General features: G+C 37.1%; 3 protein-coding genes across 3 annotated transcripts; 1 reads left to right on the plus strand and 2 right to left on the minus strand.

The window, feature by feature from the left end:
- Nucleotides 1-320: 320 nt before the first annotated feature.
- On the minus strand, nucleotides 321-6,794 carry xkr5b (XK related 5b). The gene is made up of 7 exons (XM_079854156.1): nucleotides 6,664-6,794; nucleotides 6,135-6,324; nucleotides 4,651-4,823; nucleotides 3,152-3,364; nucleotides 2,791-2,960; nucleotides 2,066-2,177; nucleotides 321-1,568 (listed from the first exon to the last, which is right to left on the minus strand). The coding sequence occupies exons 1-7, from the start codon at nucleotides 6,752-6,754 to the stop codon at nucleotides 832-834; spliced, it is 1,686 nt and encodes a 561-aa protein (XP_079710282.1). The 5' UTR covers nucleotides 6,755-6,794; the 3' UTR covers nucleotides 321-831.
- A 1,659-nt stretch (nucleotides 6,795-8,453) lies between these two features.
- Nucleotides 8,454-12,721, plus strand: ctsba (cathepsin Ba). Its single transcript, XM_079853144.1, has 10 exons — nucleotides 8,454-8,581; nucleotides 9,915-10,038; nucleotides 10,195-10,280; nucleotides 10,485-10,599; nucleotides 10,693-10,808; nucleotides 11,254-11,339; nucleotides 11,417-11,563; nucleotides 11,803-11,919; nucleotides 12,001-12,129; nucleotides 12,252-12,721. The coding sequence occupies exons 2-10, from the start codon at nucleotides 9,916-9,918 to the stop codon at nucleotides 12,323-12,325; spliced, it is 993 nt and encodes a 330-aa protein (XP_079709270.1). The 5' UTR covers nucleotides 8,454-8,581; nucleotide 9,915; the 3' UTR covers nucleotides 12,326-12,721.
- A 750-nt stretch (nucleotides 12,722-13,471) lies between these two features.
- On the minus strand, nucleotides 13,472-15,870 carry cgref1 (cell growth regulator with EF-hand domain 1). Its single transcript, XM_079853145.1, has 6 exons — nucleotides 15,604-15,870; nucleotides 15,193-15,304; nucleotides 14,884-14,952; nucleotides 14,377-14,450; nucleotides 13,973-14,097; nucleotides 13,472-13,892 (listed from the first exon to the last, which is right to left on the minus strand). The coding sequence occupies exons 1-6, from the start codon at nucleotides 15,632-15,634 to the stop codon at nucleotides 13,515-13,517; spliced, it is 789 nt and encodes a 262-aa protein (XP_079709271.1). The 5' UTR covers nucleotides 15,635-15,870; the 3' UTR covers nucleotides 13,472-13,514.
- Between the last annotated feature and the right edge of the window lie 6,077 nt (nucleotides 15,871-21,947).

Genomic DNA, 21,947 nt, shown 5'->3' on the forward strand with positions numbered 1-21,947 from the left:
AACATTTCAAATCCATCAGTTCTCCCAAGTCAAAAAATCTCTTTTAATTACTACTGTCCCTCAGATTGCGTTATCTATTTGCCAGAAGACTCTCCTCTGTTCTGCGTTTATTTTAAACGGGTGATTCCCGGAAGTTCGAGATTTAGCGTGTTCCATGTCAAGCTTTTTCTCGCTCGTTGTGAACCTATGCCACTCCCACACCATACACGCACGCAGTTTCCCGCGAAAACCATCCCGTCAGGTCAAATAATTAAACATTTATATTAAATGCCTTACCACAGAATCAGGCTGAGGCAAAAACATGTTTTGAAATAAGGATTGATAATGTATTGACTCATTATTTAAATGTTAATCTTGAACAAAACAAAAAAGTTACATATAGAGTACCTGGCTTTAACCAATTTTATAAATACTTATTTTGACAATGAACTATAAAATTATATTAAAACAAACTTTTTGTCTCCACAGATTAACCAAAAACACAACAATCTATATTATACCTGATAAAATATAGATATAGAAATGAGACAAAATATAAAAAATACATGAAATATAAAATTAGATGGTAAAAAAAACAACAACATAGAAATGTATCAAACATTATGGTACAACAGACAAAAAAAGAGCAGCAAGTAAAATTTGTCCATTTAACTTAATAGTAATAAAAGTAAACTGATTTTAATTCACTAAGCTTACAAGTAATGGTAACAAACTGCAGATAAATATAAGATGCAGCTTATAGTGGTTAATATGTGCTAATAATAAACAGATAATGTTTACTAGCTTTATCCCAAATAATTCACATATTTTTATGGTATGCCAGTTTTAATATTAAAACTGTACCTGTCTTCGAGCCCCTGCTAATCGAGGGCTTGTACTGTGCATTGTTTTGAGGTCTTGCATTGGAGTTGAGGTATAACATGGGTTCCTGTTCAACAGCTGTTTAGCAGTCAAGATCAGTTCAGCTCCATTCATAATGGGACTGATCACAGCCATATACTCTTTGTCTAAGGTAGAATCGCTGACACTATAGGAGGAGTGGGGTTCCGCACTAAAGTAAACAGTACTACTGCAGTCTGCGGGACAGGTGTTATACACCGCACCCTGCTGTCCGACTTCAGCACCAGAAAATCCCTCTCTGTTTTCAACCGGACAGCTTTCAGAACGTTCACCTGCTTCCACTGATGGCTGGTTACAAGGGTTCCCTTCAGCATCCGTGTCGGGTGCATCATCATTCCCCAGGAAGAATGAAAGCCCTCTGTCTCCATACAGGCAGTTGATCTTGTCTGTGTTTCCAGTTTTGAGAGCCAGGTGTATTAACATACGATGATGGTGCCAACCGCCCTCTAGAGGCTGAACAGAACAGCCTCCTGCATCCTTCACAGGAGCAAAATCGGTCACTGAGAAAGTGCCATGATTGTGTGTGGACGATTCAACTGTTGTGTCTTTGCAGTGTCCATCCGTTGTTCGGTCAATAGTTGTCAAGCTCATTTGGAGTTTCAGACTCTGGAGGATCTCAGTGGATTTTGGATGAAGAAATCGGTAGTAAAGAACCACAAAAATGACACCTAGAAAAATAGAGACCAGAGAACATTATAATTGTAATTTGCAACATGTTACATTACACTATGTGAGCTTTTTATGTTTTTATAAGAAAAAGTGATTTCTAGGAATGCAAAATACACTAAAGAAAGTGGCAAATGTAAAAAAGAAGCATAATATGACCCCTTTATCAGTATCTGGATATTTAATTGTACGTGCTCATTTCCCCTATTTTTCTATCCAGATCACCTTGCTGTCATCTAACGGCAATCTTTAAAAACATTAATAATTTAATAACAATGTTAAATAGAATCTTTAGTAAATCTTTTTTCATACTTTACATTATATGGTTGTGATGCCTAAATTCACTTGTAGCATTTTAAACAACTGATTTTTATTTTTAATTTAATTAGACAAAATAGTGTAACATTTGAATAATGGCCATTTAAAGGTTATTGGCCATAACATGAAAATAATTATCAATATCAGGATTTTTTAATATCAGTGAATCCATAATGTTTACCGATAAAGAAGCTGCATAAGACAGCCACAGGAATACTCATGCTGTCCCATGAAGGCCCTCTGAGTGAGTCTGACGCCAGAAGCAGAAGGAACGTGTTCTCCAGCAACATTAACTGTAAAATCAATCAATAAACAATAAAAAAAAAACAAAGATGTTAACAAAGCTATTATTCTTGAGAGAGGATTCACTAGATCTAAAATGGTCATCAGCATAAAAGTCAACACAACCTTGCAGCATTTCACACAATCTGGACACAAACAGTCCAGACAGTTTTCCAAATATTTTGCACAATGTTACAATATTCTGCTGATTTCCCCATTCACATTTATTACTGACAGAGGAGCAGTGTTTTTTTGTTACTAAAATTAAAACTATTACAAATTTATTAATTAAAAATGATTTTTTATTTTTATTTTTAATATCCTTTTTTTATTATTTTTTTTCAATTGAACAAAAATATGAATGAAATTAAATAAATTATTATATGAAAAACCTAATTAAAAAGTTCTAAAATGACAAACTAAAACTAAAAATTTAAATAAATTAAAGCTAAATAGAAATAAAAATGTACAAAAAAAATTACAAAAGCACATAAAATTACTAAAATACAAACTGAATATATAACGATAAAATCTCATATAATTCAAATTATATTTACTAAATATTATACGACTAATGCAGTAAAGTGTAAGTGTAAAATAACACTGCTGTGCAGAGAAACCTACCAAATAGAACCCAGTCATGCGGTACCGCGAGGGACTGTCTTTAACGTTAAAAAACAGGAAAATGTGCAGTGCCCCTAAGATGAAGTTGAAGAGACGCCAGGAACTCCGGTTAATGCAGATGTCTGTCTGCTGGGACACTTGCCAGAATGTCATAATGAGCCAGTGGAAACCTGAGCAGCGATTTAAAAAGACAATCACAAAGCAGCCATTTATTAACAAATCATCCTTTTCCAGGTAAGAGTTGGGCAATGACAAATTACCTTAAAGCCCTCAAGACTGTCACGCAAACTAACTGTGAAGACTTTTATGTGTAACACAATGTGTTTGTCTTTTATGTGTGTGGACACAAGGCTTGACTCACCCACGACTCCAGAGAACCACCAGTGAAACGTGCTGCAGAAGAACATGAGGCTGGCCACCCTGGCACCCAACATGCCCCCTCTCCATACGAGCTGGCACAGCATTGCAGCAGGAGTCATGTGCAGGTGACCAGGACGAAGCAGAAAGCATGAACGGCTGAACAGGACCAGAAACCAGGACACATTCAGTAGGCTCAGCCCGACACATAAGACCACTGTAGAAAGAGATTCAGGGAATAAACAGTTTATGTTCACACTTGGCAGGTTTGATTCGATTAAAACGAACTCTGGTGCGATTGCTCTGTTAGTGCGGGACATTTGAATAAGTGTGCATGCGATGCATTGATACTGTGGTGATGCGCATGTCAGGTGAGTAAATTTCCCTCTCCACTTCAAGTGAAGTATTGATTAGTCCCGTATTCCCGAATATGACGATGATTATGCGCCATCTACAGGTGTTTCCCTGAACAGCCACACAGCTCATATTTTATTTATTTTTGATAATTATTCTTTTATTTTAGTTCGTTTTTCAGTAACTGTTGTTAGTTTAGTTTTATTTTTTCATTTATTTGAATTCTTTTATTTTATTTCAGGTTACGAAAATGTTTTTTTGATTAATCGTTTTAGTCTTTGTTTCAGTTTTCGTTTACAAAAATAACCATGGTTCGATTGAAATATGAATGCAAAACGGACCAGACACCTAAACGAACCAAAAAAAAGGATGAGAAGATGCAACCCTATAAGGACAGAATGCTCAAGGATGCCTGCACTGTAAAAAATTATTGTTGATTTAGCTTTGAAAAAAAGAAACCTGGTTGCCATAAATTTTTAAGTTCATTGAAATAAATTTTTTTATTTAATACAATGAAGGAGATTAATCAACAGAAACTCAAAATAGTATGTTATCGGAACCACATAAATTATCTAAGTTGATTTGACAAACGAAAAAATGTTGTGATAAAACAAGAAAATATTTTTTTACAGGTTCTTCTCGACATATGCGCTATATTATCATTACAATTTGGTCCAGGCGTCAGAACCACGTCTACTTGCAGCAGGTCTTTGTTTGTGTGCAATAGAGGAATTCCTGGCACTGTTTTGACTACACATATATATGCACATACAACAAGCACAGCACACAGCATTGTTTTAGATGTTTGATATGTTCCATCTCAAATATATGTAGTCATAAAAGCTGTCCAATCAGGTTGTGACCTTATCCCTTTAGTTTCGTATCTTTAGGTTCTTTGTTAGAAATGACAGTGTGAATGCTAAGCGAACTAGGAGTAAATGTATAATTTTCTTTTTTGGTAGTGTGCACAGCAAAAATTATTAATGCTGTGTCTCATTTCGAAGGCTGCGTCCTCCGGAGGTCACATTTGTTGGCTGCATACGTCATTGAGACTGCTTCATTTCAGTAAACTGACTTATTTCATTACTGAAAACTGAAAACTGTTGATGTGAAGCTAGTTCTGTTCGTGCCAAAAGGGAAGTCACATACCTGGTGACAGAAAGCCGGGGTGAAGGGTGAATAAACTGTAGGTCTGCAGTAGACTTTGAGGCAGGCTGAGCGTCAGGGCCTCGATCAGACACAGAGCAGAAACATCAGCCTGTTGCATTAGTAATGCAACAAACTTCAGCTGCCCACCTTGAGACTTCATGCAGCGCCATAACCTGCAAATATAAAACATATACACACATCTTAGAAATCAACAGCAGCCTTTTGTGTAATAAATAATATTATTGGGTGAATCCAGCTGTCATGAACATGCAAAAGTCATATTTCACAAAATTAAAAGAAAGGAATAAGAAATTACGGTAACACTTTATTTTACAGTGTCCTTGTTACATGTACTTACCATAGTAATAACAGGAAATTATGCATAGTTACATGCAACTAACCCTCAACCAAACCTTAATCCTATAGTAAGTACATGTAGTTGCTTAATATTACTCAATACTTAAATATATAATTACACTGTAACAATGACACCTTAAAATAAAGTGTAACCGAAATTACATAACTGTACAATATTTTGAGATTATTATTACAATTTATAATAACTGTTATAAAGTTTTCAGCATCATTACTCCAGTCTTCAATGATTCTTCAGAAATCATTATTATATGACGATTTGATGCTAAAGAAATATTTTTTATCATTATCAATGTTGAAACCAGTTGTGCTGTTTAACATTTTTGTGGAAATCATGATACATTTTTTTCCAGGATTCTTTGATGAATAGGTCAAAAAAGTTATATTTATGCTTACATAACTTAAAATATCATTGTATTAATGTAATATAGTACAAACATACTGTATTACGGTAAGGAAAAGCAAAGTTGAGAATAAAGGAAATTACAAAAAAAAAAAGTTTAAAAACTAAACAATTTGAGGATGTGGGGGGAAATAAAAGCCTAAACTAAATCTGTTCATCATATAAAGCGATCGAGTCTCTTAAGAAAATTTTGACTAAAAACCCCTCAATTCATATTGATTACTTTTTATGATCTCTTTATTAACTTTTTGAAGAGTCAAAGTGGTAGTTGTGTGGACTGTCAATGGAGGGACAGAAATCCCTCAGATTTCATCAAAAAGATCGTCATTTGTGTTCCAAATATGAACGAAAGTCTTACAGGTTTGAAACGACATGAGTGTGAGTAATTAATGACAGAATTTATTTTTTTGGGTGAACTATCCCTTTTAAGTGTCACAAAGCATATTGTCACAATGCAAAAAAACAACAAATATAATAATATAATATAATATAAAAAAAAAAAATTTAAAACATCTTTAATGGTCCTAAAAATAGGCTTGATTTTATTTAAGCAAAGTACAACCTATACATTTTTTTTATGAATTCACCGGATTCTAGAGTATATTATACAGTTATTGTATTGTACAGTAATTTACTACAGTTTTCCACCTCACTCTTTATAACTGAATTACTGCAGTTCTGAATCTAAACGATATAGTGTTTTGACCTGTGATAGATGCCCAGATGAAGGCAGTGCACAAGGATGAGTGAGGGCTTGGATCTTTCTTCCTCATCAGTGATGTACCACCTCAGACTGAGCAGCTGCACAGCAGTGACAGAAGGCAAGCACAGACCCAGTGTCAACCAGGCCAGCAGCTCTTCTCCCATCCAGAGGTAGTGTGTGAAGCACAGTACAACTGATGACAGAAACGACAAAAAAAAGTTAAACAACAGAGTCCATTTCGATGTTGATTTGTTGGTGCCCTCTTTCTCTTCTTCTCGGGCTCTGTCTCTGATATGAAGCAGCTGTGTGACAGAACACGCCCCCTGCTCGCCTTTCATGAAAAAGGCGCTCAAATGCAGTGAGGAAACCATAGCAGCATTGTAGTAATAATGTGCAGTAACACAACTGAACTCATAATAAAACAAGCCCGAACTGGCAGAACCCACATCCACATGCCGAAGCAGCTGCCAAATATGTTTAGTAAGCACAGATAGCGGTTTGGGAAGGAATGATTCAACAGAAAATAACTTACGTGCCGCTTTCTCCAATAGAACAATGACTCCTGAAAAAGAGTAGAGACATACGTGACTCCATGTGACTGCACTTCCCTTTTGATTCTGCATCGTTGCACTATACTGTCTTTTTTCTAAGTTTGTGGTATTCCGTTATTTAAGGACTGAATGGGGTGCGCTTTGTGTGACTCTCTCTGAGTCGAGTCTTTCTGCTCAGTTTTTGGAGGCTGCCGCTCAATGTGACGTCACCCACCGAGCAAATCTGAAATAGTTCAAAACCATAGACATAATAAATGTTCAAAACAGCTTCGTTCATGTAACTAACACAAAATACTACTTGATAAACTAAATTGTTAAACACAACTGGAAAAATATCAGACATAAAAAAACTCTTTCATGACAAATAATCTAATTCTCAAAAAGGTTTCATTAATATTTAGACACAGGCCCATTTATGGTAGCTTATATTCACCATAAAATAAAAAGTAATTGTGACTTTTTATCTCACAATTATGACTTTTTTTCTTGCAATTGAGAGTTCACATTAATTCAGAATTGTGTAATATACGTAGCAATTGCGTGTTATAAAGTCGCGAGTTAAAGTCAGAATTGTAAACTTGCAATTGCAAGTTATAAAGTCAGTTTATTTCTCAGTTTATATCTCAGAATTCTGAGGTTTCTCGCAATTGCGAGTTTATATCTTGCAATTCTGACTTCTTTTCTCAGAATTGTGAGATATAAACTGTGAGAAATAAACTGATTTTATAACTTGCAATTGCAATTGTGTGATATAAACTTGTAATTGCAAGTTAAAGTCAGTTTATTTCTCACAGTTTATATCTCACAATTCTGAGAAAAGAAGTCAGAATTGCAAGATATAAACTCGCAATTGCGAGAAACCTTCAGAATTGCGAGAAAAAAGGCAGAATAGCGAATAGTTTTTTCTCGCAATTGCGAATTTATATCTCGTAATTCTGACTTATTTTTCTCAGAATTGTGAGATGTTTACAAACTCGCAATTGCAAGTTATGTCCAATTCTGGGTAATTTTCTTTTCTTCTCTTTTTTTCTCAGTATTGCGAGTTTATCTCACAATTCTGACTTTATAACTTGCAAATGCAAGTTTATATCACGCAACTCTGAGATAAAAAGTCAGAATTGCAAGATGTAACTCTCAATTACCTTTTTTTATTTTTTATCCTGTGGCGGAAACAAGCTTCCATGTATGACTTCAAAATAATGAGAGAAAGACAATTGTTATTAGATAAAAGTGGCACGAAATTATGACAGAAAAATTTGAAATTATTGCTGCGTTCCAGGCAGGTTTTTGAGCACGTAAATCACGACTTTAAACCACGACTCACGACTTTGTAGCGTTCCAGGCGACCTGTAACCCGTGTTTTTCCAACCTTATACCCGTGAAAGTGCACCGGAACGGCAGTCAAACCCATGACTTCCCACCCGTGAACTCGTAGCCTACTAGATCGATGTACTCCCAGTTATGAGTTGGAAAAACACGGGTTACAGGTTGCCTGGAACGCGGCATAGATACCAAAGTCATATTTGTGACATTATGAGATTTGTCAAAATTATGACAGAAAAAAAATCGAACCTTATGTTTAGGACTTTTATGATATAATTATGACCTTTTTATATCATGATTTACCAAGCATGATTTTCTTCTTATGTGGTGGAAATTGGTTTCCATACTATTCATCACATTTACATATGAAACTAACAAACAGTACTGTGATATAAACTGATTTGATCACGTCAGAGTCAGCAGACCCACGAGCACATGACTTATCATCACGTGATCTCTCTTTGCTTTATATAGCCATCGGCGTGTTCTCCGCCTTTTGTTTATTTCCGCCCAGTGGAAGTTTTGGGGAGCGAGACACACTTTCTAACAGCACAACTGTCAGCAGACAAACGACAGGTAAGACTGCTATATTGCTCAAATCTGAATTTAAATCACGAGACTGTCGATCATTTTTCTTTAATTTGAATACCAAAGAGATATTCAAAAAGGTCATGGTGATATAGCAGCGAATGATAACTTATCAAACGAAAATTATTGTTCAAAACAACATTTATCAAGGAATGACTTCATCTTTATCTGTGCAACGGCGCTTCCTGCTATCAAATCTAAGCTCAAATGCTTACAGGCTTCTTCATTTGACCTTAAAATATGGACTAACTGTTGGTTTATGTAAACAAGGCCTGCAGTTAAAAACGAAAGTATGAGGAATAGAAACCAGAGCTCGTCTTTAAACGCATGGGAATGCTTCAGTAGCTCAAGTTGACATTACACTGCTAGTTTACTTGCAGAGACACTATTGTGTTTCAAGCACGAACAGCATCAGGCAGTTAATGGTCTTGCACTTATCTTAAATGGCAACCCCCAAATGCAGCGAACAATATTTCATATTTGCATTCTTGACTACATAATTTGCTTCTGACGGGGTTCGTATCCCTCGTTTTTGACTACTAGTAATCGTCCAGGTTACCCCTGGGTTTGGGGTCGAAGTAGGTTGGGTTTCCATTAATCAGCAAGTTGTTCCTGTAAATTGCGCTGACTCACGCACACTTGATGTCATCATATGCCTATTAGAGGAAGTGCAACCCAACATTAGGATATTTGTCATGACTTTTCGCTAAGACTCTTATCGCATCTACAGATTTTTCAAAATTGCGTCTTAATAATTTGGTTATGTTTTAAAATAAAATTAGTTCCTTAACTACTGCTACACCACTGAGGTGGATGCCCCTTTTATAAATAAGATTCCTGAAACCTAAACCTCATACCTGAGTAGCCTAGTTGATCAAGGCTTGTTTGTCTTGTTCCATAACCGTTAAGAGGTTAAGTATGTACATCTTAAATGTCTAGAGCTTTCACTTTTGCATGACTGCAGCCTAAAGATGATACTACTGTAGGCAGTCAGTGAGCCGTTTCCCCTGAAGATTGAAGTGACCTTGATGTGCCACATGACTCTCTTTGGTGTTTCAGACTATGTCCTGGTTTCACAGACAGGGCTTAGATTAAGCCAGAATTAGGCCTTAGCTCAATTAGGACATTTAAGTAGCTTTTATAAGAGTGCCTTAGAAAAAAAAAACATTACTGGTGTACATCTTGAGACAAAACAATGGCACTGACATGTATTAAGATATATCAGAGATATCAGTATATATCAAACATGCATTTTAGTCTTGGTCTAGGCTTAAACCTTGTCTGATTTCAAGTGGGATTGATTGAGTTTTCTTGTTTTCAGAATGTGGCGACTGTCTTTCCTGTGCGTGATCTCGGCCCTTTCAGTTAGCTGGGCTCGACCTCGCCTCGCTCCCCTGTCCCATGAGATGATCAATTTCATCAATAAAGCAAACACTACTTGGATGGTAAGATGGTGTTCTACTCTGATGCTCTAAATTGCATTCTAGTGAGGATGACTGAGCTGGTATTGAGAAACCATTTGTAATGCTGTTTTCTTATGCTTCTTGATTGCTCTTTTTAATTTAAAATTGAATGCAAGAGTCTGGTGTTCTCCCCTGTAGGCTGGACACAACTTCCGTGATGTTGACTACAGCTATGCGAAGAGGTTGTGTGGGACCTTTCTGAAAGGACCCAGACTCCCTGTCATGTGAGTGTAATTGAATGTGGTTTGAGGAAAGAAATGATTGGAGAGTTTCATAGAGGAAGTGCAACTTGTTATCTTGGCAGTCATGTTGTACATATGACTTCTTTGTCATGTGATTTCGTGCTTTACGTAGGTTTCATCATACCTATTTTTTTCAGTTCTGCCTTTTAGGTCTAGTATACAATAGTTTGCTTTGTTTTTAACCAGGGCACAGTATGCGGGTGAACTCAGGCTCCCCACTAACTTTGATGCCAGAGAGCAGTGGCCCAACTGCCCCACTCTTAAAGAGATCCGAGACCAGGGTTCTTGTGGTTCATGCTGGGTGAGGTCTTCTCTCTGGTGCACACAGTATGAGTTTGGATTGCAATTTGTGTTCGTTTCATGTTTTTACTCATGGTTCCATTGTTTTACACAGGCATTTGGGGCTGCTGAAGCCATTTCTGACAGAGTATGTATCCACAGCAATGCCAAAGTGAGTGTGGAGATCTCTTCTCAGGACCTGCTTACCTGCTGTGACAGCTGTGGCATGGGGTAAGTTAGAGTGGGCTAGTGCCAGTCTATATGACAAGAACAAGACTTAACAAACCATTTGTTTGATTTCATCCTGCAGTGACTGAGATCTGTTTAGTTAATACCATTTCTTGAATAAAGTCTGGAATGCACTGCATGTTTTAAATTTCAAAACATGTTTTGGCGTCATATGCTTACTGACTTTGCTAATGGTTACAGAGGAAAAGCTGGGTATCATACACTAAATTACACACTGCCAGACTTTCTGGTTACAAAAACTCATGACAAAAGAATTTGTTCTAAAATTGGATTAATTTCAAAAATAGCCTTGATTTGTCCAGACAGCAAATTGGGGCAAACAGTTGTTCAGAGGTTGTAGTGTATTCCAGCCTTGATGTTTGCGTTTTTATGATGTTTTTAGATATTACAATACACAAGATGCTAAATCAGTGTGTTTTGATCTCAGATGTAATGGTGGATACCCCTCTGCTGCTTGGGACTACTGGAGCTCAGAGGGTCTGGTCACTGGTGGACTCTATAACTCCCATGTTGGTTAGTATCTACCTTTGTTTTTTTTGGTGAGCATTTTAAGTGAGCTTCAACTGTGTATTAACAAGATGAGTTTTTAGGCTGTCGTCCATACACCATTGAACCCTGTGAGCATCATGTGAATGGCAGTCGCCCTCCTTGTACCGGAGAGGGTGGTGACACTCCTAACTGCGAGATGTCCTGTGAACCTGGCTACAGCCCTTCTTACAAAGAGGACAAACACTTTGGTAAGAACTCAGGGAAACAAATTGGTTCAGGTCACATTTCAACCTCATTATTATAGACGTTCATATTCACTTAAGTAAATTTTGAATTAAGGGGGCCATCTTGAGGCCCCCTTGGAGGTTTGCTGAGCTGCTCTAGTGGGCCTCTGCCTCCTGGTTAAATGGGATGGTTTAGTTAGCATAGTTTTGAATCCTGCAAGATGTGAATTCTTTAATTGAACCGTTCTTGTTTGTCATTCTAGGAAAGACGTCCTATAGTGTCCCATCTAATCAGAATGCCATTATGCAAGAACTCTTTAAGAACGGCCCAGTTGAGGCAGCCTTCACGGTGTATGAGGACTTCCTGCTGTATAAATCTGGTTGGTTTCAGTCTATTCATGTGTCTTTCTAGAGTACTAATGCAGCATGGGACAGTTAAAATTATCTTTTTCTTTTAATAGGTGTTTATCAGCACATGACTGGATCTGCAGTAGGTGGTCATGCTATTAAGATCCTGGGCTGGGGAGAGGAGAAAAGTGTCCCCTACTGGCTTGCTGCTAACTCCTGGAACACTGACTGGGGTGATAATGGTGAGGGTCATTTATTTAGTATCAAGTCAAATTTTATTGTCTGCAGTTTGTAACCCAGCTGATTTTACACAACGTGCAGGCCTTTCCTTCATCTGCCCTATTTTCTTCTGTCGCCATTTCAGGATTTTTCAAGATTCTCCGAGGTGAGGACCACTGTGGCATTGAATCTGAAATTGTTGCTGGAATCCCAATGTAACCACAAAATGGCAAGAGCTGAAATGAGCGCACCGTTCAGAACGTGGACATTGAATGTCTTCAACTTAAGCTGGCTGCCATCTTCCATGGCCATGGTACAATAAGCATTGTTAATCAATGATTGAGTTTTATTAAGAGTCTTTTTAGACGGGGACCCCCAATCGATATGTTTTGGTGTATTTCGAATTGGGGAGTGACATTTTTATGCACCACAAAATGTGTAGTCCAGGTAATTGGAGTCAGTTTTAAACCACTGTCTATAAAGTTTTAGCACATCTTGATGCCTCAGCCACATTTTCAGTATGTTTGACTTTTAAGTTGCTTTTTAGGTTGAATGATTTTTACTTGATTGTGTTTTAATGCATTTTGTCAAAGTGTAATAAATATTAAAACCAAACTGTTTTGTCATGACTGCTTTTCACTTGCAACATCTTTATCCTTAAATGGTTTTCTTTCCACCTAGGTAGAAAGTGTAAAAGTATCGGACAAATTGTGGTTTCTCACATTGTATAGAAATTCTCAATGCTGAGGCTTGATGGTTCTGAGAAATCTCTACTGGAAATTGGGCATGAGTGAAGCTTTTGTCTCTAGAAGTGCAATACAGCACTTCACTAACTTAAGCTTTATTTATTTTTTTTAAAGTGGTAAAGCACTGTTAAATTGTTCACTTAAGCAGTCTATTCTGGTCCATCCAAATCCTCTTTTGCACTGAGGCAGAAAAATGAGAGCAGCTCAATTTTGAACTGTTTAATTCAAAGATACTTAACCCCCCAAAAAAGTGCAGTATAGAAATATGCCAAGAGTTGGGTACAAACCCTAATAATAATGGTTATTAGATCTTGGCTGTGACTAGATTTTTTTGCATCAAATTTTCAGTAAAGGTTTACCTTCTGAGTTTGCATAGTTTAAACGGCACAAAAAAAGATGAACCGATGGTTGTGTCTGAATTCCACATCTCTGGAAATTTCTGTACAGTTTAGTGGTTTCACAAACTGTACAATGATGCAAATATTAACATGTTTTTAGACTTTCAAAACAACTTTTAGTATCCAGCAATAAATGTGTCAGTCACAGTACTGTATACGCAGCAGATGAGGGGTTTCCTATGAATGGCTGATTTGTATCTGTTTGAGAGGTGTCTTCAAAAAAAGAAAATCAGTCAAATGTTGCACTTCATGCTTAATTTGGCATTACATCTCTGGTTGCTCCTGATGGACTGGCATGTTCTTCTGCTCCTGATGATCATTTTGCGGCTCCTGCTCTTCTGAAGGCAGCATTTCAGGTATCTGGTTATGATCTACAGGCTTCTCTTCCTGTGTGTGTTCTTTAGCTGGGTCTTGGGTCTCATTCTCATGTTCAGACTCTTGGTTGACTTCTGCATCTCCATCCTCTGATTTCGTATGTGTTTGCTCTTGTTTTAAGGCCTCGTCAGCTGGTGGATCAGGGAGAACAATATTGTTTTCTTGATGATGGTCAATCGTTGATGATAATAACAGCTCTGAAGGAGCCAGTAGTCCATCCTGGTTCAGATCCTGAGCTTGTAGCAGGTAATCCACCAAAGATACAACCTAAAATGTAAATGAGTTTAAGTCGTAAAAGAACTCGAGAGATTACTTTCAATGTTATGACAAAACTAAACAACACTCACAGAATCTGTTGACTTTGGCATAACTTCATGATAAGTCAGGAAATCTGTCAGAAGTTGCATCAGTTCAAGGCCATCCATCTGCCCACTTCTATCATAGTCATACAAGGAGAAAAGGAAGAACACTTCTGCGACAAGAGAACAAATCATTAATAAGCTTATAAAAAAGAGATATACACATATGCACACGATTATTATTATTTATTTTCTATATACAAATACATTTCAAAGCAAGGCATATACAGTAGTCCAGGGGTTCCCAAACTTTTTAGCCCGCGACCCCCATGATAAATGCGATGCTCCCCCGCGGAATTAGCTTAATAGAAAATAGAAAATCTATGCAAAAGCACAAAGGAGTGAAATAAAAGCAGTTCTTTGAGAGATCACATTCACAATGAACTATTAACCTTGTTCCCTGGTGTTCAGCTCTGGACTGTTCTGTCCTTCCTTTAGGCTGCTCTTGATGTAGCTTTGCAGGAGCCTGTCATAAAGAATCAAAGATCATTGCCCACTTTAGTTCTGCCTTATATGATTACAGTATTTATATAGGGAAATGAGCATGGGTCTGAATCCATTCAGTATTTTTCCATGTTGAGACATTAAAATTTACACTTTAAAAATAAATACTGGCATAATTGTGCTAAAAATGCACTGTATAGAAAACTGCATAGCTTTTCTCTAAAATATGTTACGACATTTTTTAAATAAGCAGGAAAGCACAATAAATAATTTTGTTTTTTATCACTTTTTTTATAGCTATTGCTTGTTCAGCATGTGTCAGCTGTGGATATCTCAGCATTATCTCTGATGTGAAAATGGACTCTGAACCTTGGGGCAACTGTGCTACCTTGTTTGATCAGGTAGGTTTACATACTGTAAAGTTAGATCAGGGAGATGTATTCAAAAGAGATAACCTGCGGTTTTCTTCGCTGGACCCAAAAGGATTAGCCAGGTCTGGTGCAATGATGCCGTCGCTAGAAAAACTGAACAAAGCATAAACATCAGAAGAAAAATAGGCCACGTTTATTATTTATTTCCAATGTCAAGAAAAAATATGTACAAATGTTTCACACCATCTTAATGCCAAGATTCTGAATCTTGACATGTTTTACAATTGGATAATCTATCCTAATCAAAATTATGTGGGTGGGTGTTTGGAGGGATGCTGTATAGTACAGTCATAATACAGAACAGTACACAAGCATGGCGTTACTGAGGCCTACCTGCGTGTTTTCTGGGCTTGTGGAGCACACAGACTCAGCGAAGGGAGGATGAGCAAGAACAGAAGCCGTGTTGTGATCATATTAACTGCTCCACTGGATCGCTTTGGCACACCTGTCACCACAATCAGTCCAGACGGTCAAAGAAACGACCCATGAATCATTAAAGAAAGCAAAAACGCCCTTTACAGGAATCGAACGTTCAAGAATGATACAGCAATTTAATGTAACGTTACTGTTTGAATTAAACACGGATATGAAGAATCTGACTGTTGACCCAACATCTTACACTGCAACAATGAAGTCTGTTCTTCTCTTGCCTTTCAATTTTATTTTATGCACTGTACTAATAAATGCTAGTATAATAAATGAATGACTAGCAATGCTAGGAGTGAATTGCGACTGTAACGTTACCTTTCGCAGCGGCTGTTAGCGGTCGCTCCATGATGAAACCCACCCCGGCAGAATCTGAGGAGAGCAGCACAGCCCCGTGTGTTTGCACCAGTGACGGGCTACACGTGGATTCCGTGGACGTGTCGTGTCCCGGATAAAATCAGCTCCTCCTCGAGCTCTCCACGTTCCGCCAATCCGCCTTCCTCCGGCATCCATCGTCGCCACGTAGAGTCGCTGACACTGCATTCACAACGTGCAATTCCTCCGCATGCACCACCTATTATGTGTGCAGTGTCTTATCCGTTACTGGGAAGATCCTATTAGCAAATATCCCGTGTATCTATAGGTAAGGGCTATTTCTTATCGTAGCTTTTCGAGAATATAAACACAGTACATCAGCAGAATAGGTCTGATTTATTTCTTGCGTTTAAAAGTGTGTATTGAGCAAATGTTTCTTACAGTTCTGCTGCTGACATGGCCATGCCCATTACTGTTTTTTTAAAAAAAAAAATCAATGTTTGTTTGTTTTTCCGTATAGGCTATCGCACTTACACATATTCACACCGATATGTGCAGTAGATGCATTACAGTGCCGTCAGACCATCAGACAACACGTCACGGTCCTTCAGTGACATTAATTCAAGTTTTGCACAATTTGGCCACAAGATGGCACGCAACTACAATGGTACAGTGAAACTCACTCACCGTCACTTATGCATAATAATAATAATACTGTTAGAGAGGGATACAAAAAATGGTAGGTTTACTGTAAATGAGACACAGAAATGTTTCACACAGTTTGGCCGCACGATGGCGTTCCTACCGCTTTAAATGCTGCGACAAAGTGGCCTACTACTACAATGAAAGCCAGTTTTCCCTTTGTTGAAAGTTTAGTTTTTCGCGTTGGTTATCCCCCCCCCCCCCCCCCCCCCCCAAACTCATTTAATTACTCTATGTAAATTAAATCAAAGTGTGCAGATATTAAGTCACATTGTGAATCAATCAGGCTACCTATGTCTGACAGCCTATCTATCTATATCTATCTATCTATCTATCTATCTGTCTGTCTGTCTGTCTGTCTGTCTGTCTGCCTGTCTATCTATCTATCTCCGTCTGTCCGTCCCAGACTTCCTTGTCTTTAAGCAAACTAGCCTAAGTTTGAAAAAGAAATCAAACCTGCTGCAGGTTATGGATTTTCTTCCTTTATCGGTTGAACTGGGAGAGCCATGATGTGTCTGAGCCAGCAAAACACAGCAATAGGATCACCTTGGCTTGTAGACACACACACACACACACACACACACACACACACACACACACACACCAATCATAAAAGTCCTCTTAGAGTTAGTTAATTAATCGATTCACTTGTTGTTGATCAACTCAAAGTGCATAAACCTAGTTTATAGAAAAGAAATCAATACCTGCCTCCCCCGTAGTCAGTCATACTGTAAGGTAAATCTAATGTTCATTGAATATTTCTTCTCATTGTATATCATCTGCCTAGTTCAACATTGATCTCTGTAGAGGACAGGGGTCCTTAGGAGTGTGTGTTCTGTCTGAAACACATGGATGTAAGTCTTTACATCTCTATCAGCCTATCTGCTCCATTTTCAGAATAAACATTAGATACGGTTGTTTTTCACAGGTTTGAAAAGATAGTTAGTTGCATGCATGATTATAAATCGATCAGCTTTCCTCTCATCCATATATGTAAATCTCACAAGTGTGTGTTGTGTGGACGGTGTTCCATTTCATAACAGCTGTGTCTGTTTCATGCATTTCTTTCGGTACCATCTGTTCTTTCCCACTGCCAGATCAGCCAAAACGCTATTGTGTCTTCACAAACATTACAAACATTTTTATGCTAATCCTGCTAATCCAGTGCTTTAGCAACCAAGCTTTCCCTTATAGTTATATTCTATTTGTTTATTAACCAACGGCTGTTGTTAGTAGGTCGTAGGGGCATCAGGTCAAAGGTCAATGCTGACATTGCTGATGTAGTGTCTAGTAAATGTATTTATGCTACACAGTGGCATATCTAGAATATATTTTGTTAACAGCTGCAGTACTCTGTATAAACAGTAATTTATGTTTGCAAAAATTTAAAGGATAATCTCATAGTTGAGATTAACCATGAACACTTGATTTTTTGTAAAGCCTAATACAGCAAAGTAATGTGACAAACAATGACAAAATAAACACAATTGCAAGGAATGATGAATTTATGCAAAGTTATAAGGTCAAACAAAGTGGTCTATACCTGGAGAAAGGTTTGCATTCTCCCTCATCTCATTGACACTTGTGTGTCTGGTGCAGGACCCCTGAGCTGTAAATGCCATGTGACTGATCAATCTATATAGTAGACACGGAAAACATGAGTCTATTTTAGACCAAGAGCCATCCAAAAATTATGAAAGTGTTACTTTAATATACTGTTAATAATGCTATTTTTATTTAAACCAGTAAACCTTAACACTTGAGGTCAAATAGAAGAGCTTACCCACTGTAACCAACTTAAGTCAGTGTGTAACTGTTTTCAGATTATTTTGGGCGGTTTGGGAAGTCATAGGAAGTTAGACGTGTTGTATGAAGACGAACCATGGGGTGCACAAGCTTACAGCAAGATTACAAGCAATTGAAACGTGCTTAAGTCATATTTAATTAAAAGCATTTCATCTTTATGCAATATGCTAGTTGATGATACTGAATCAGGCTATAAATAAAATTATTATCTATTCAATATGATACTAAATTAATGACGGCAATAAGATATGCAGATATGTTTTTAAAAGCCTGCGCAGAGAGGAGCACTAATGCACTCCTTGTTTCAAAAGGAAATTAGTGCCAGTGATAAGTAGAGCATGATAAAGATGATGAGTATATTCTCACTGTTCTGACGGGTGTGAACAGCCCTTCTGGATCCGTACACTATGCATGAGCTGCTCTTTTCTAAGCAGCATCAGTGGGTTGAGCCGCACAAACAGAACCCGTCAGAAAGTCCTGCCGGACTGGGACAGACGGGTTTCTCCCAGTCATGTCACCGTGTAATCGATGTTAACTGGGTTACAGTCAGGATCTTTTACAAAATGTAGTCATCCTGCTGAATAGGCACACCATTTTAAAAAACACATTGATTGCAGATTAAAGTGCTATGTTTAACAACAGTATAATCAATAATCGGGAAGTTTATTATCGAGGCGGCTACTATTTTTAGTCACATTGATGAATGATTAGATTATTAGAGATTCTTAGCTTAGACTTTCTCAGTCAACCGGTCTCAGTTGAAAGACTATACTTTTGTAAATTCAACCAGCTAAGATTTTACTGGTTAACATGATACTCAACCAGCACCTAACCAACACTAACCTAGCAATTCATGCTTATCTAAACAGTTATTTCAGCTTATTTTAAAAAGTCTATATATATATATATATATATATATATATATAATTTATGTTAGATTTTCATAAAAAAATGAAAAACTATTAAATAAAACTATTCAAAAAACTTTTTTATCAATAATAATTTATATATATATATTACAATATATTAACACACTAAATTAATATAACAAAATATGAATATTTTATAATAATAACAACAATGAAATAATAATTTCAAGTATTTAAAGGGAAAAAAGATCTATTTGCAGGTCTATTGTCACAATGGCTTTCCTCATGAAGCCAGTGTGTGAATGTTTTGCTTTCTCACCAGACATCACCTTTGGGAAAGTGAGCTGTGTGTGTGTGAGGAAGTGTGTCGCTTGGCTGTCACTCAGACTGTGGATTAACTGACAGCGGAGGTTTGCTGCATCATGGGAAGCTACTGTACAGGCTGTCTGCCTCAATGGGCATCAGCTCCCTTGAGAACCAAACGTTTAATGAACAGATCGACTAGTGGGAACTGCCGGAACTCAGCATTCTCTGGGCTCTCATTAAGGGAACCGCTCACTATAGAGGGAAAGTAATATTGGATTTTGTGTGTGTGTGTTTTATCGATCAAAACTGTATGTGTAAAGGGTTTCTGAATCTTAATATCTTATAATATTGCTGAAGTCAGATGATATGCGACTATTAATAACGTTTGCCAAGTTAGAAGCTACGACATCAGATTGAAAATATCAGGGAAATATTAAATTAAAAACTAGCAGTTTTTTTGAAAGACCTGGACACTATAACCCTCGGAGGCGTCCCATCGATGCTGCATAGAAATATCCACACTTTAACTCAAGAGGCTTTTTCCAGTGTGCAGTGTGCTGGGAAAATCAAACATGTAAAATCTTACATCTTATTACAATCTTGTAAATAAAAGTTCTCTCAACCTCATGACATGACCCAAGACTGCTCTTTTTTTTGTCAGCAAATTCACCATGGTAACAGTTAAAAATAGAGCAGTACAATAGAAGCAGAACAGACCAGTTAACAAAAGGTAGAAGGTACAGAGAACAACGTTGTGTAAGAAGCCAGCAATTAAAATTTTACGATGTAGCCTAGTATGCTAACTTCCACAGCCAAAAAAGGAATGTAAATCACAATGAATCTCCACTGGCCAATCAGAGATGCATCAATTGAAATAAAATAAAATACTTTATAAATAATATAAAATATTGGGGGTGAAGACGTTATGAACAGTTATGATTTTACTAGCCTTATGTAAGTGTGCATGTAAAAAAAAAAAAAAAAACATCCTTTATGGGAACCGCCAGTGTTTATTAAATAATATATTATGACATTTAGGCTACTTCCCATTCTGAATTATAAATGAGAACAAACACATGTTCAGTTTGATATTTAGCAACAAATTTCTCTCAATCTTCAGTCTTCAGCAAATATTTTTCCCTGTTACACGATATGATATTGTTCGAATAAACCCAAAAGTAAAATTATGTGAGATAGATGGATCAGTTGAATCTGAGTTCACACAGGTTGTGTTTACAGATATAAAGTCTGGTGTTGTTTTTGTTCGGGATGTCCTCTGCCGATTGACCCTGATGAGACTAGCAGGAGGATTTAATGAGTGGAAATGTTCTTTCACACAGCGGCTCTTGTTTTCTTTGGATGCTCAGACATGCTTACATAACATCTGCTCATGCTTGAAGTGCACAGTCCTGATTGGCTCTTGATGACGGCAAGATTTACCGTCAGCTTCCGACTGTATCAGCGGCAGAGTTATGGGAGAAGACTGAGAGCATATCAATCAGTGTATATGTGGCACATGTTTACGGTAGCATCGCCCTTTCCCACAAGGACTCGATCCAAGGGCCTAGTTTCCCACAAAGGCCTGATTAAAAGGTCTTCAATTCGGGAACAATAGAATTTTCTAAAAACAATATGGCAAGTTGCAATTCTATTACACATAAAAAAAACTCAATCTCCTGAAGAATAAGAATATCGGTTTGTTTATTCTGCTTATTTAAAAGCAAAGCACCGAGATGCAAAACTGTGTAGAAACATCACAAATAATGCTCATAAAAATGCTGTTGAAAAAAAAATAAAATACAAAGCTATTAGCATATGAAAGATCCAAGCTTAACAACCATGACTTCTAGCAGTTTTCAGTTTAAATGTTGAAGACAGAGCAAAGGCAAGACAAACATACTGTTACTACAGTTACATGGCACTGTTCTTTTGACAATCATCTGACAAGTGTTAAAATCTAGGCAAGAAGATTGTGAAAAATGTGTGATTTTCCAGTGTCTGTGTTCTTAAACCAGAAAATATCATGACACTGAAATGCATATATCTTGTTTGAATAAACCTCATTTTTACATTGAAAAAGTGTAATGAATTGGATGTTAGCTGGTGTTGAAAATCTTTCCATTCATACCCATCACTGCTAACCTCACAATACACTATGAGGAAATGCCAAAGGCTATTGTATGTTTCAGCTGATGCCAGTGTCAAAAAAATAAAGCTTTTACAATATTAATGATAATAATAATAATAATAATAAAAACCTGATGAGTTTGCTTTTCTCTCAGTCAGTCTACTGTAGGTTGTCTTATGCTTTTCTATCATTACGGTGTATCATCCACTCAGCATTGACACAAAGCCTACATGGATTTGACAGAACATTCATGGTAATTCTGTACATTTAGACCTCACAACTGCACATTTTGGCAAATGTATGCTATTATTAAAAACATATGAAAAAATAGTTGCTTATGACAAAATAGATTAAAACTGAACAGTCTGAAAAGTCATAGCTTTTTTTCTAAAAACACATTTCTCTTTGGCCATTCCTCTGTTTACTGGTTTCCACAGTCGTTACATTTGGCTTTAAATTATATGAGTTTAAAGGAAAATGTCTCACCCAAAAAAAAAAAAAAATCATTTAATCACCCTCATGCGGTTCCAGACTTT

The sequence above is a fragment of the Squalius cephalus genome, assembly GCF_949319135.1.
Source record: "Squalius cephalus genome assembly, chromosome: 20".
Taxonomy (NCBI): Eukaryota; Metazoa; Chordata; class Actinopteri; order Cypriniformes; family Leuciscidae; genus Squalius; species Squalius cephalus.